This window comes from Rhinatrema bivittatum, chromosome 3 (genome assembly GCF_901001135.1).
Source record: "Rhinatrema bivittatum chromosome 3, aRhiBiv1.1, whole genome shotgun sequence".
NCBI classification, from domain to species: domain Eukaryota; kingdom Metazoa; phylum Chordata; class Amphibia; order Gymnophiona; family Rhinatrematidae; genus Rhinatrema; species Rhinatrema bivittatum.
This window is the reverse complement of record NC_042617.1, coordinates 191754083-191769188: the sequence shown is the minus strand read 5'-3', so window position 1 is coordinate 191769188 and position 15106 is coordinate 191754083. Positions and strand designations below refer to the sequence as shown.

The following is a 15106-nucleotide window of genomic DNA, read 5'->3' as shown; positions in this document are numbered from 1 at the left end:
ACAGTTTTGTTTTGAAATACCTATTATGTGGACTTGGTCATAGGAACGGTAATTTTCAAACAGCCCATATAGGCTGAAATCTGTAGATACATTTTACCTGCAGACTTTGGCCTGAATTTTCAAAATGGATTTCTGCAGGGAAATCCACTTAGAAAATTTGCAAGGGTATATGGAATCCCCTGCGCTATATATGCACACATTTGTGCATATGGATTTATAGGAATATTTTCAAAAATCAAAAGTATGTGTGTAAATCTTATCTGCCCCAGCTCTACCCCAGAATATCTACTTAATATGTGATTATACTCGAAATTAATTTTCAAATGAGGATTAATGTGGAGAAACCAGAGTTTCTGCATATAAATTCTTTTGAAAATTACCCCCGAACACTGTGGTGATCCTCTTGGGCCTTGCGTACTGCCCACCAGCGGAGAATACTGATGCCAGATCTGTATCAAGTCACTCAGTGATTTGCAGCATCTGAGGGTGGACCCTTGCTTTCTAAAGGGGGAGCCTTTGGAAAGGTAATTATGGTACATACAAATGTGGCCTCTCATCCAAAGGTTGTTCCCCCTTCTCCCCATTTAACATTAAAACCATTCCCTTGATTCTGTGTGTAAAAGAATCTTCTTTTGTGAGGTTATAAGCTTATTTATATTGCATTCATACTTAGGATGTACTAGGGTGGTGCCAGCAGATAGTTTTGATGGTATTCAGTAAAGCAATATCCCCATTTGCTTAGAGCAATTAATGCAATTAATGCAAGATTGACCAAGCAAAGATGCTATGAATAACTTTTTTTTTCAAATTAGAAATGAAAAAATAAATAAATAAATAAAGCATGTAGTTCCACCCAGAAATAAAGGATCCTTATTTTCGGGACGTGTATGCATATGCATGGATCTTTAATTAAAAAAAAAAAAACAAAAACCTTCAGCCTTTAAACCTTCAGAAAGTAGCTAAAATGCGGACATCCTTTTTGACATACTTACTCTCCAGCTGGCAGGAGGAGAGGGAAGCAACATACCTCCTTCCTAGTGGCCAGAGTCTTGCTTTTGCTGCAGCTAAGAGGTTCATGGTAGGAAAAGTGGCAGACAGCAACCAGCAGGGGGTGGGGGGGCATGTTGTTCTGCTCGCCTCCTGCTAGCTGTGGGATGAGAGGGAAGAAGAGAGGATCAGAATGGAGGTAACAGCTTAGAGGAGCAGGGAAATATTAAGTTCATTGGGCGGATCAGGAGTTCAGTGGCTATAGAAAAGTCTACACCTCCTTCCACAATGCTCACCTTTTGTTGCCTTGTAGCTTGGAGGTAAAATGCATCAAAACCACTTTTGGTCCATGTATGTACACATCCTAATCCACAACTATAAAATGGAAAATATATTCCAGAATTCTTTAAAACTTGAAATAGAAATAAAAACAGAGAATGACTTGATTGGAAAATATCCAACTCTGTTGTACCTCTGTAGCAATTCTAAATACTTAAAGCTCTGATGTTACTAGTCATCTTCAAAAGCCCTCACAAATTTAAATTGACTCAACCTGTGTTAAATTGTACTGATTCACTTGATGACCAGATAAATTCAGCATTTCATGTTGGTTCTCTCTGCTGGGCAATGCATTTCAAAGCAAAGACCAATCATGAGCACCAAGGAGTTGTCAAAAATATCTCCAAGACAAAGTCGTGAAAAGATCTGAAGATGGCATAGATCTGCAGATGGGGATAAAAGAATTTCAAAGTCCATGAATATCCTTCAGATTGTGGACAAGATGGTTATTAAATGGTGTATGACACCATCAAGTTCCTGCAAAACTGGATAAGCAAGCAAGAAGAAGACTGATCAAGGAGGCAACCAAGAGACCAATGACAACTTTAAAAACCTACAGGCTTCCATGGTCAAGACTTGTCAAAGCATGCATAACAACAAAATCCCAAGCACTTCACAAATCTGGCCTATATGCTATGGTGGCAAGAAGGAAGTCACTACCCAAGACAGCCCACCTGGATCCTGTTTGAAATATGCAAAGTAATATGCAAAGGGGATACTGTGGCCACATGGCAAAAGGTTTTGTGGTCTGACAAAACTAAACTATATCATCTTGGCCTGAATGCAGAGTGTTTCATTTGATGCAATCCCAACATAGAACATCACCCAGGAAACGCTGTCCCTATTGTAAAGCATGTTGGTGGTAGCATCATGTTATTGGGATGTTTCTCATCAGCAGAGACTGGGGCACTTGTCAGAACAGAAAGGACATTGAATGGAGAAAAGCATAAGAGTCCTGCTGCCCTCTTCAAGAAAGCTAAAACTGGGACAGAAGTTCACATTTCAGATGACAACAACCCAAAGCCCACAACCAAAGCTACACTGGAGTGTTGAGGAGGAAAAAGGTAAATAAATGTCCTAGAGTACCCCATTCCAGAACCCCAACCTCAGTCCAATCAAAAATCTGTGACATGAAAATTGATGCCCATTAACAGTTCCTAAGGAAATTGACAGAGCTTGACCAGTTTTGTAAAGAAGACAATAATATTAAGAAATCTAAGAATGCAAAGTTGGTGGAGACCTATCCCAGCACTCACAGTTGTAATTGCTGCCAAAGGTGTTTTCACCGTGTACCGACTCTGAGCGGGGTGTTAGATTTCAGGGTGGTTTTTTGGGGTTTTTTTTATACATATATATTGTGTCCCTCAATAAAAATTTTAGTTCCGAAAGGTGTGGAGTATGGTATGTTGATGGGTGGAAGAAACTCCTCATTTAAATGCATGCAAGTCTGACGCACTGACGCAACAAAATGTGAAAAATGTTAGAGGATATAGACTTTCGATAGTCACTATGTGGTTGTGAGTGCATTGGGCTGCCCCATCTAACTGCTGTATCTGCTCTTGCATCTCCTGCAAGCCACTGCAGAAAGCATGGGACAAGCACAGAGTATCTACGAGGGGGAGTGGTAGGGGTTGTCGAACTGAGTAGTTAATGTGGATGGGCAGGCTAGGTAGGCTCTATGGGCTTTTTCTGCTATCAGATTTTTATCCAGCTTTCTGCCCACTGGTTCCCTATATGAGCACGCTTCTGCTTTGGTGACTCCAATCAGCTCTGTGGGTTTGAGTTGCATGCTACCCCTCTTCTTAGGTTCTTTTTTTTTCACTCATGCGAACAGCACAGATTTAGGGACACCATACAGCTCGACCTCACAGATCTGCGCAGATCCATCATAGCAGCTACAGTAGTACATGGAGCTAGTGTGCAGAGAGCTGGATGACAGAGGTAAGTTAGTAGAAGGAGTTTTGCAAGGAACCAGCAGGAGCTTTGTAGCTGTAAAGATATGTTGATGACTGCATTTGAGAAACCTTATTCTAACTTGCTTGCTGAATAATTTATCATCAAGCACTACCCAATGAACATTGTAACTGTTTATTCTGAGGTTTATATAAATTCACCTTTAAAGAAATATCACCCAACAATGAGAGGGTCTCATCCATTTGTAAATTCTGAAATTCTTGCTATAATGTATGTTAAACTTCAATGATGTGAATACATGCTGTTTTCTTATTTTACTGGAAAGTTAATTATCTATTAGCCTTATGGCAAATTATCTGAGCCCACAAGCTTGGATTTTTGTGACATTGTTTCCCATTATGCTGGAAGTTTAATGCCCTATTTTTTAATTATAAAGGAGATGTTGGGTGAACTCTTCACGCCAGTGGAAACACCAGAAGCTCCTAACAGAGGTTTCTTTAAAGGATTGTTTGGAGGAGGTGCACAGTCTCTGGACAGGGAAGACCTCTGTAAGTTGCTTTCATTCCTTCAATACGTACCAAAATAATAATCATGTAAAAGAAAAGTTGAAGCAGGTGCATGGTATTATTGAATGCCCTTAGATTTTCTATTGCCTAGTGTCCAAAACCTGGTGATATGTCCAGATCAATAGAGCACAGAAGTAGTTATGGGTTTTGGAGAAAACCACAAGCTAGATGAGGAGTTAGGCATAGAAAAAGGAAAAAAGAAAAAAGAGAGAAAATGGAAAGAACAGTTCAGAATGTTTTATGGGACACCGTATTCACAATGCAGCAAAAAGTACTCTGTCAAGATACTTTGAAAGACTTGGAATACTTGTGGTTTATGTTCTAGTACAGGAAGTCTTGAGTTATGATTCACCCATTATCCAAACTAGAACACTTTTTTCAAGTTTTAAGACAACTGAGTATCTCCCAGCAGGCACACTTTTATTTTATTTATTTATTTGTTTGTTTACAGATCGATGGTATATAAAACAGTGTACAATAAATAAATATACAATTTAAAATACATTTAAAAAGTTATATAAAAATCATTTAAAACAAGTGCTAAGCAGTTAAAATAAGTTCATTAAAATGTAATTAGAATAAAGAAAAAACTAATAATTAAGGTTAAAACATAAGAATACAGACAATGTAAGTTAGCATAGTGGAAACAAAAAAGATTTAAGCTAAAATTTGGTAAAATATGGATAAATTAATAACATTGGTGTGCTGATCACTATGAGGACAGGCGACATGAAATCCTTTCCTCAAAAAGGTATCAGTGCAGTGCCCTTTAGGCTTAACTTGGCACTTTCCTTTTCAGACAAAAAAGGAAATGCTTTACAGTCTCTTTGCTTTTTACAGTACTATATATATTACTAATTTTCAGGTTATTTTGGAGAAAATATGGTATTTATTTATTTTATTTATTCATTTAGTACTTTTTTATACCAGCATTCATGATACAGATCATATCATGTCGGTTTACAAGTAACCGGGGTTATAACCTTACTATTAACATAGTGTAGAGAAGCAAAAGTTACAATGAACAGGGGTAATGGAACTGGGGGAAGAGGAAAACATAGCAAAAAGTAACTTGTTAACCATAACATTTATTTACAGTGTGTTGAAAGTTCGGCCATGATACCTAGGGCGGCTCCTGTGCTTAGGGATAGGCCTGTTTAAATAGCCAAGTCTTGAGCCTTTTTCTAAATGTCAACAGGCAAGGTTCCTGTCTGAGCTCTGGGAGAATAGTGTTCCATATGGTTGGTCCCGCTGTAGAGAAGGCCCATTCTCTAGTGGTTAAATGATGGGTGGATTTGGGTGGGGGGGGGGGCGTGCAGGGATCCTCTGTAGGCTTCTCTGATAGGGCTTGAGGACGTGTGTAGTCTGAGTGGGAATTGAAAATCAATGGGGGCTTGGTTGTGAATGGTTTTGTGGATGATGTTGAGGGACTTGTATAAAATTCTAAAGCTGATTGGTAGCCAGTGCAAATTTCTGAGGATGGGCGAGATGTGATCTCTTCGCATATTTGTTAAGATTCTGGCTGCCACGTTTTGAAGCATCTGAAGAGGTTTGGTGGAGGAGGCGGGGGAGACCTAGCAAAATGGAGTTGCAGTAGTCTATCTTGGAGAATAGAATGGCTCGGAGAACATTTCTGAAGTCTTGAAAGTGCAGTAGCGGTTTAATTCTTTTTAGTACCTGCAGTTTATAGAAGCAATCCTTGGTTGTGTGATTGATGATTTTTTTTTTATATTCAGATGGTTGTCAATTAATACTCCCAGGTCTCTTGCTTGGGTGACAAGGGAGTTTGATATTGGCATTCGAGGGGCATCGCTGTCATCCGGGGAAATGATGAGGAGTTCAGTCTTAGCTGAATTGAGTATCAGGTTTAGTTTAGTGAGAAGGGAGTTGATTTCTTGGAGGCAATTGTCCCAGAACTTGTGTTTTTGCAATGGACTCTGTTATAGGGATCAGGATTTGAACGTCATCAGCGTAAAGATAGTGTTTTAGATTGAGGTTTGTTAGTAGCTGACACAGGGGTAGGAGGTATATGTTGAAGAGGGTGGGGGACAAGGAGGAGCCCTGAGGAACTCCTAGTGAGGAATTGATGTGTGGGGATTCTTTATTGTTGATTCTGACTTTGTAGCCTCTGTTACTGAGGAATGATTTGAACCATCTGAAGGCGGTTCCTGTTATCCCTATGTCGGATAGTTGGTTGATGAGGATGGAATGGTTTACGGTGTCGAATGCCGCCGAAAGGTCGAGAAGTATTAGTAAGAAGGATTGTCCTTTGTCCAAACCCATGATGAGGTGGTCTGTTAGAGAGAGGAGGAAGGTTTCAGTGCTTAGAGTTTTTCGGAATCCGTATTGGGAAGGGTGCAGTATTTTGTGGTCTTCAAGATACTCTGAAAGTTGGTTATTGACTATCTTTTCCATGATCTTGGCTATAAAAGGCAGATTGGAAATAGGGTGGAAATTGTTGGGTTCCCTGGGGTCTAGGTTAGGTTTCTTGAGGAGAAGTTTAAGAGAGGCGAGTTTTAGGTTGACAGGGAAGATTCCTTGTGATAGGGAGCAGTTTATGATATCGGACAAAGGTTTGGAGATAGTGTCTGGTACCATTAGGAGTAGTTTTGTAAGTATTTGGTCGTATGGGTGGGTGGAGGGTTTCATTTTCTTTATCTGGGTATTGGGCCCTGGTGTTGGAACCAATCTCCCATTTATAACATTGATCTTGTCTGACAATGTTTTGACTTAAAACATGGTTTTCAGGAACCAATTGTGTCTTTAGTCTGAGGACTTCCTGTTCTGTATTAGAATAAGCAGACTTCTTCATCAGGACTGTGAAATCGAAAGATATTGTGAGCAAAAAATATTTTTTGACAATGATACAGAGCATATTGTGTTGGAAGGATACTGAAAGCGAACTGATTTGCATACCTTCTAATCAATAATCCTTGTTTGCTGGGTTGTGCCAAGCAACAGAAATAAAATCTTATACGTAATCTCTTTGCTTGGTTATATTTCAGTGCTTAACCAGAACTTCCAGGCTTTAGTTGGCATCTGCCCTACATAACCCAGAGATTCATCAAATCGCTTGCTAGAGCAAAGAATCAAAATCTCCATCCAAAAATCTACCAGTTCCTGAGTCAGGTTTTAGCTGTATAAAATGTTACTTTACAGTCATTTTGGATCATTTTTTTCTACAGCTCACAAAAATCTCTTCATGTAGTATGCTTTCCTTCATCATTTTTCCCTGTTTCCCACTATCACACTGCAGACAACTTCTACTACATTCATCACAAATATATCCAACATCAGAATATGATTCCCTTCTACCAACTCTGGATTACTTCCTTAATATTTTGTTCTCCTTTCCCCCCTTTTTATACTGCTAGCTCTTCCTTTCACCTCTTGTTCATATTGCTTCTCATGAGCAGGCAGCCATCTCTACTACTCAATCAGCAACCATTTCTCTGAATCTCCTCTAGCCCCTTTTTCCTTAAAGTTGTTGTATATGCTTCCTTCTCTGTTCCATGTTATAAATTCTCCCCTAACCTCTGGCATTTTCCAATCTCTTTCAAAAAGCTTTTAATTAAAAAAAAAAAAAAAAGTTTTCTCATTACTTTTGAGCCAGCCTTCCCTCTGTTTCATATGCTGATCTCTTCTTTTTTTTTATTCTGTGAAAATTCTAGGTTTTTGAATGTTAATATCATTCACCCCCATCCAGCTTCTCCTCTGGTGATCCATCATCTTCCCTTTTTTTTTTTCCTGAACCCCTCAAATCTTGTGTTTTCATACCATTTTTCATTCTTCCTTTACTTGTTTCTAAGGCAACTAGTATAGCTGGGTTTAAAAAAAGTGAGGAGAAGTTCATAAACTGTTATTAATCAATAAGGAATAGCCACTGCTTGTTGCTGGCATTAGTATCATGGGATCTGTTTAATGTTGGGTACTTGCCAGGTACTTGTGACTTGGATTGGCCACTGTTGGAGATTGGATACTGGGTTTGATGGACCCTTGGTCTGACCCAGTATGGCATATATTATATTCAGTTTATCTCCTTAGATCACTTAGTTGAAACCACTCTCTTTGATTGCTTAGTAACTGTTTAAAAGACAGTGAACAGAGGATAGGTCCAAATGGTCAGTTTTCCACATAGAAAAAGGTCATTAATACAGGAATCTATTCTGGGACCTGTGCTGTTTTAACATTCATAAATGATCTGGAAATGGAACAAGTGAGGTGATCAAATCTGTAGGTGACACTAAATTATTCAAAGTTGTTAAAATAGCAGCAGATTGTGAGGGCCTGAAAGACATAAGGCGTTAGCAGCAATATCGCAGGAGGTATAGAAGAATTCGCTGTTGTGATCCCGTAGATTACTGCCAGCATCTACAGTGCAATGGGACGCGGGAATTCATTCATCTGCCTAATGTAGGATAGGTATGCTGGGGAGCGCCATCTGCCGATACGCTGAATGGCTGTGCCTGGCAAACCAGATGCCACTGCACTTGAGGCAGTTCCCGAACTGCTCCAGCTTCAGACCGGCCACGTCATAGGTGCACTTGCGGATGGCATTAAACCGGTACTTGCTTAGTAGGAGTGAGTTAGCATGCAAAAGGATTTGCACCCCCCCCCCCCCCCCCGAGGGTCTGACAATCTTATATCACGCAGTGTTGGCCACTGAGCACGTAGGCAGGCCCTATACTTAGGTTAATGTGACAGATTGCCCCCTGCTGAGTTCATCGGTCTTGGATCTCCAAATCCTGCTATTGAATTTTCCATTTGTAATGGGAACGTAACAGGCTCACAGACCAGACTGATCATGTTGGGCGCTAGCCGCAGCACCTAGCTTGCTCACATGACATGCAACGAAGAATGCAATACAAAAGGCAGCTCGGAAAAGTACCAGTTCGAAGTGGTCCATAACAACCGAAAGTAAACAGCACCATACAACAAGCAAATGATCAAGGAGAATAGGACTGCGCGCATCCAGAACTCATGGATTGCATTTGGTCCAGCCCACCAGGATGCGTCTGACGTCAAAGTCCCTTGTTGGGTTGCGCAAACCTTGAACCTTAATGAAAAAAGGCGTAACCCGCCAAATTGGCTTAAACAGTGCCTCAAGATGTGATGCGCCACTTGGCCTGCACGATGTATTCCACCAGTTTGTGCGAAAGACCAAGGCTCTCAGGAAGGGAGGTGGTTTCCAGAAATTCTACAATGTGACTGTATCCCCTCATATGCTCTCCGAGTGCATGGTGCAATCTACTGCCTTAGCAGGTTGAATGCATAAGAACATAAGAAATTGCCATGCTGGGTCAGACCAGATCACTGCCATCAAGCCCAGCATCCTGTTTCCAATAGAGGCCAAACCAGACCACAAGAACGTGGTAATTACCCAAACACTAAGAAGATCCCATGCTACTGATGCAATTAATAGCAGTGGCTATTCCCTAACTAAACTTGATTAATAGCCGTTAATGGACTTCTCCTCCAAGAACTTATCCAAACCTTTTTTGAACCCAGCTACACTAACTGCACTAACCACATCCTCTGGCAACAAATTCCAGAGCTTTATTGTGCATTGAGTGAAAAATAATTTTCTTCGATTAGTCTTAAATGTGCTACTTGCTAACTTCATGGAATGCCCCCTAGTCCTTCTATTATTCAAAAGTGTAAATAACTGAGTCACATCTACTCGTTCAAGACCTCTCATGATCTTAAAGACGTCTATTATATCCCCACTCTGCCGTCTCTTCTCCAAGCTGAACAGCCCTAACCTCTTCAGCCTTTCCTCATAGGGGAGCTGTTCCATCCCCTTTATCATTTTGGTTGCCCTTCTCTGTACCTTCTCCATTGCAACTATATCTTTTTTTGAGATGCGGCGACCAGAATTGTACACAGTATTCAAGGTGAGGCTCACCATGGAGCGGTATAGAGGCATTATGACATTTTCCGTTTTATTAATCATTCCCTTCCTAATAATTCCTAGCATTCTGTTTGCTTTTTTGACTGCTGCAACACACTGAGCCGACTATTTTAAAGTATTATCCACTATGATGCCTGGATCTTTTTCCTGGGTGGTAACTCCTAATATGGAACCTAACATCGTATAAAAACAGCAAGGGTTATTTTTCCCTATATGCAACACCTTGCACTTGTCCACATTAAATTTCATCTGCCATTTGAATGCCCAATCTTCCAGTCTTGCAAGGTCCTTCTGTATCCTGTAATGTATGTGATTTAACTACTTAGAATAATTTGATAACCTCACTCGTAGTATTCCTTTCCAGATCATTTATATATATATTGAAAAGCACCAGTCCAAGTACTGAGGCACTCCACTGTTTACCCTTTTCCACTGAGAAAATTGACCATTTAATCCTACTCTGTTTCCTGTCTTTTAACCAGTTTCTAATCCACGAAAGGACATCGCCCCCTATCCCATGACTTTTTAGTTTTCTCAGAAGCCTCTCATGAGGGACTTTGTCAAACGCCTTCTGAAAATCCAAATACACTACATCTACCAGTTCACCTTTATCCACATGTTTATTAACCCCTTCAAAAAAATGAAGCAGACTTGTTAGGCAAGACTTCCCTTGGGTAAATCCATGTTGACTGTGTTCCATTAAACGATGTCTTTCTATATGCTCTACGATTTTGATCTTGAGAATAGTTTCCACTATTTTTCCTGGTACTGAAGTCAGGCTCACTGGTCTATAGTTACACGAATCGCCCATGGAGCCTTTTTTAAATATTGGGGTTACATTAGCCACCCTCCAGTCTTCAGGTACAATGGATGATTTTAATGATAGGTTACAAATTTTAAATAATAGATCAGAAATTTCATTTTTTTTAGTTCCTTCAGTACCCTAGAATGCATACCGTCTGGTCCAGGTGATTTGCTACTCTTTAGTTTGTCAATCTGGCCTACTACATCTGCCAGGTTCACAGTGATTTCGTTCAGTTTGTCTGACTCATCACCCCTAAAAACCATCTCCGGAACTGGTATCTCCCCAACATCCTCATTAGTAAACGCGGAAGCAAAGAATTCATTTAGTCTTTCTGCAATGGCCTTATCTTCCCTAAGAGCTCCTTTAACCCCTCAGTCATCTAATGGTCCAACCATCCTGGTCCCAATGCTCCAGAGGTGTGCAGGAATCGACATCGCCTGCTCCTTCGCATCTGGAGCAAGTCTCCGGAAGTCTTCCCACTTAGAACGAGAAAGACTGTCATCAATCTCGTTGCGAAGGACAGGGATGTCTCACACTCACGCCAGCACGTTTAACTGCAAGCACTTCAAAACCATCAGCCTAAGGAGCTCTGCAAAGGATATAAACCTAGCGGACTGCCGATTGATTACATGTATGACCAATTAGTTGTCACACCAAAATATCACCTTTCTGTTCACTAGCAGCCCTTGCCCAAAGGTGGAACGCTACCACTATCAGGAAGAGTTCCAGGAAAGTGATATTAGCCGTGATCCCTGAGTCCACGCATTTGGTAGGCCATGTCTCAGCACCCCAGCTCCCTTGAAAGTAAAGGCAGTAGCCAATACCTCCAGAGGCGTCTGAGAACAGCTGCAAGTCAGAACTGGATACAGGTGAGGGTAATCCATTACTGAGCCATTGAATTCAACTAGGAATTACTCCCATTCTGCGAGATCCTCACGTAAGGCACAGATAACTCGCAAGCAGTGGTGCTTCTTCGTTACTATCAAGGAAGCATTAATCAATTGGTGTAGGAATGCCCGCCTCATCGGGATGACACTGCAGGCGAAGGCCAGGCTCCCTATTAGGGGATTGCACGTTGGCCAAGGTCACCTTGTGGGCCAGGCAAGTGCCTTGGATTAATTCAAACAGCTTTTGTGTTTTGTTGGCTGGGAGCCTGGACATAATTTGAATGATGTCGAGCTCAGTTCCAAGGAATGCAAGCACCTCAGATGGCAGTTCCTGCTTGTCTGCTGCCAGTGGAATGCCAAAATCTTTGGCCATCCTCTAAAAGCCATCATACAGATTGCAACATGGCTCTGAGCCATGAGGTCCAACGAACAGAAAATCATCCAAGTGGTGGACGATTCCTGTCAAACACATGAGCTGGGATATCTCCTAATGTAGGAAAGGTGCTGAATGTCTCGAAGTGCACACACAAATTAAACACCCTATGGGCATGCATTTATCAAAGTAGTAAGCCCCCTTGAAGCAGAACCCTGGTAAAGGGAAGTCATCCGGGTGCACCATCAAGAGCCGGAACACAGACTCTGTGTTGACCTTTGCCATGAGAGCCCCTTCCCCACTGTCCCTGAGGAGGTCGAGTGCACTGTTGAAGGAAGTGTATTGGGATGAAGTCATTCACAGCCTGACCTGCTGGGTAGGAGAAATTGTGTATCAGCCTGAATTTACCCTGCTCTTTCTCAGGCACCACCGCTAGAGGTGAGAAGATCATCTTGTCAAAAGGCAAGAGGTAGAAGGAGTCTGCTATCCTGCCTAGACTAATTTCCACCCCCAGCTCTCACCACGTCAGTGAACCTGGTTGCAGAGCGTGCATTTGTGTGTCAGCTGGGATTCAGAGGTCCCTCGTACGGAATTCTGAAGCCCTCCTTGAAACCCTGGTGTAATGTAATGGCTGCATGTCTATTGGGATAAAGGCTAAGACCCGATGCCAATCGCTCCCATCTAACTGGGGTTGGGGCTCGCATATTTATTTATTTATTTAGATTCTTTTTTTTATACCGAAGTATAGCGAGGAGCCTTCACTCCGGTGTACAATGAACAGCTTCATACATTAAACATTTTTAACAGTGGATGTAAACTTAAACATCAGTGTTAACAATAACATCTCAGCAAAGCAGAGTGATAAGAAACATTATTAGAAAACGTAACTATAGTAAGTATCATAAATTTGGGTTTTCATAAGAAAAGGTGAATATTAGTTAAGAATATGGAGAAGTCAGAAAGGAGAGGAAGAGTGATGAAAAAAAAAGAGAAATAAAAGTGAAGGGGTTGTGGAAATTATAGTGGTAAGGTTCAAGGTGAAAAATGGGAGAAAAGAGAGAGTGGACAGAATGGGAAGAGTTAAGTAGAAGGAAGTCGAGATAGTATGAGAGGGTAAGGGGTTCTTACAAGTGGAGAAATCAAAGGCATGCAATTCAGAAACGCAAGGAAACAATTGCTCCTTTTGTGCCCAGTGAGACTCCCATGAGTAAGGGTGGGCAGCTGATCCCACGGCTGAGGCCTGCTGGCGGTACAACAAAGGGGGTTGCACAATGCAGGATTGCAAATAAAAGCACATCTGCTCCACCTGCGCCGCCAGTCACCCTGCCACCAAGTGTACCAAGAAAGCCCAAAGCGGCAGGATCAAGTAGCCCCTATATGCAAATATAATATACAAAGATAACAACTTTCCACTTGATTGCATGATTAAACTACACAAACCTCCACGGTCAACAAGAATCTCTAATAAATTGCAACTAATCATTCCCCCTCTATCAGATGCAAGATTATCTAGCACCAGGAATCGAGCGTTCTCTATAGCTGGCCCTATAGAATGGAACTCCTTACCATCTTATCTAAGCTCAATAACGGATACCAAATCCTTCAAAAAAGAACTTAAAACCGGTTTTAAGTTCTTTTTTGAAGGATTTGGTATCCGTTATTGAGCTTAGATAAGATGGTAAGGAGTTCCATTCTATAGGGCCAGCTATAGAGAACGCTCGATTCCTGGTGCTAGATAATCTTGCATCTGATAGAGGGGGAATGATTAGTTGCAATTTATTAGAGATTCTTGTTGACCGTGGAGGTTTGTGTAGTTTAATCATGCAATCAAGTGGAAAGTTGTTATCTTTGTATATTATATTTGCATATAGGGGCTACTTGATCCTGCCGCTTTGGGCTTTCTTGGTACACTTGGTGGCAGGGTGACTGGCGGCGCAGGTGGAGCAGATGTGCTTTTATTTGCAATCCTGCATTGTGCAACCCCCTTTGTTGTACCGCCAGCAGGCCTCAGCCGTGGGATCAGCTGCCCACCCTTACTCATGGGAGTCTCACTGGGCACAAAAGGAGCAATTGTTTCCTTGCGTTTCTGAATTGCATGCCGTCACGTGGATCAGCCACAACTCGATGTCTTGTGCACCCCATGACATGGATGGTATGTTGGCCATCCTTTCCCTGAATCGCTCGTCATAATTCAACCAAGTGAATACCTCATAGGTGGAGTGGGCACTGATAATGATGTCTAAAGACCACAAAGCTAAGTGCTGCGAGGGATCAGCTTGGCCAACTATTGATGCTAGGCACGTAAAGGATGGGACCCAGTTGTTAATGTTCCTCAAGACCTGCTTGGACCCCGAAGGAGCTTCATGCTGTTTGCAATCCTTGTATGACCCTTCTGCCTTCCTACGCCCTTCCAACAGTCTAAAAATATCAATGTACTGGCGATGGCGTATGCGACGCCAAAATGAACGTGGAATGCCCTGTCACAACTGCTTCGCTGTGTTCAGTGCCAGTAAGCTAGTATTAGTGGCAATGGTGCTTTGCGAGCCCTCTGCTACTGATGACCCCTGGGAACTAGAGGAAGATGCTGGCAAGGAACTCCAGCTGCCCGAGGAGTCAGAGCGGCAGGAGTGCCTCCTACGTTTCCTCTTATGCCTCCTTTCTCTTTTGTTGAGTTCTGCAGGGCGCTGGACCTTATTAGCCTCTGCAGGGGGGTGGGACACTTTTTCTGCCCCTGGCGGTTGCTCAGAGGATTCTCCAGCCCAGGCGCTGAGGTGATACCTCCGGACTAACCTTCAGCAGTCAAGACCATGCAGGTTGTACACTGGGGGTGTGTTCCAAACTCTCATCTGTGGCACTCTGCAGGTCCAGCTGGTTTGGGGTACTAGCACTCTCGAGTGCAGCATAGACCGGGTCAGGGAGCGGGGGAACCAAAATCACAGGCTCTTGTGGTACCAGCATGCTGGTGCCCATGAGCTGCGGGCACGTATGTATCCAGAGTTCCATTGGCTACTACCAGGAGGAATACCTGGTTGCCAAAATCTCAGAAGCCCTGGGTATGGCCAGGTAGGCCATGGCAGAGGGACCACCTCCACGGCCCTCTATCCTGGCAACTGTTAACTGTACAGGAACGCAGGGAAGCGGTGCGGCTGGGCTCCCCCTGCTGCAAATCATGCTGTTCCCGAAGGGATGAAACTGCCTGGGTAACTGGCTGCTTGTCCCACTGCCCAACCTACCAGCTGGAGAATCGGTGCAAAGGGCAGGGGGATGCAACAGTCCCCAGCATGGAAACTACCCCCAGGCTGGCCGGTTCCCTTCCCCGGCACC

At 42.5% G+C, this 15106-nt stretch overlaps 1 protein-coding gene across 4 annotated transcripts in view; it reads left to right on the top strand.

Annotated features, from left to right (window-relative positions):
* The window catches only part of STXBP5 (syntaxin binding protein 5), a 1098992-nt gene that overhangs the window by 1060153 nt on the left and 23733 nt on the right, over nt 1–15106 (top strand). For all 4 annotated transcript variants that reach the window (XM_029594044.1, XM_029594043.1, XM_029594042.1 and 1 more), the window contains one exon: nt 3677–3788. In XM_029594044.1, coding sequence (XP_029449904.1) covers nt 3677–3788 — 112 coding nt within the window. The remainder of the gene's footprint in view (nt 1–3676; nt 3789–15106) is intronic.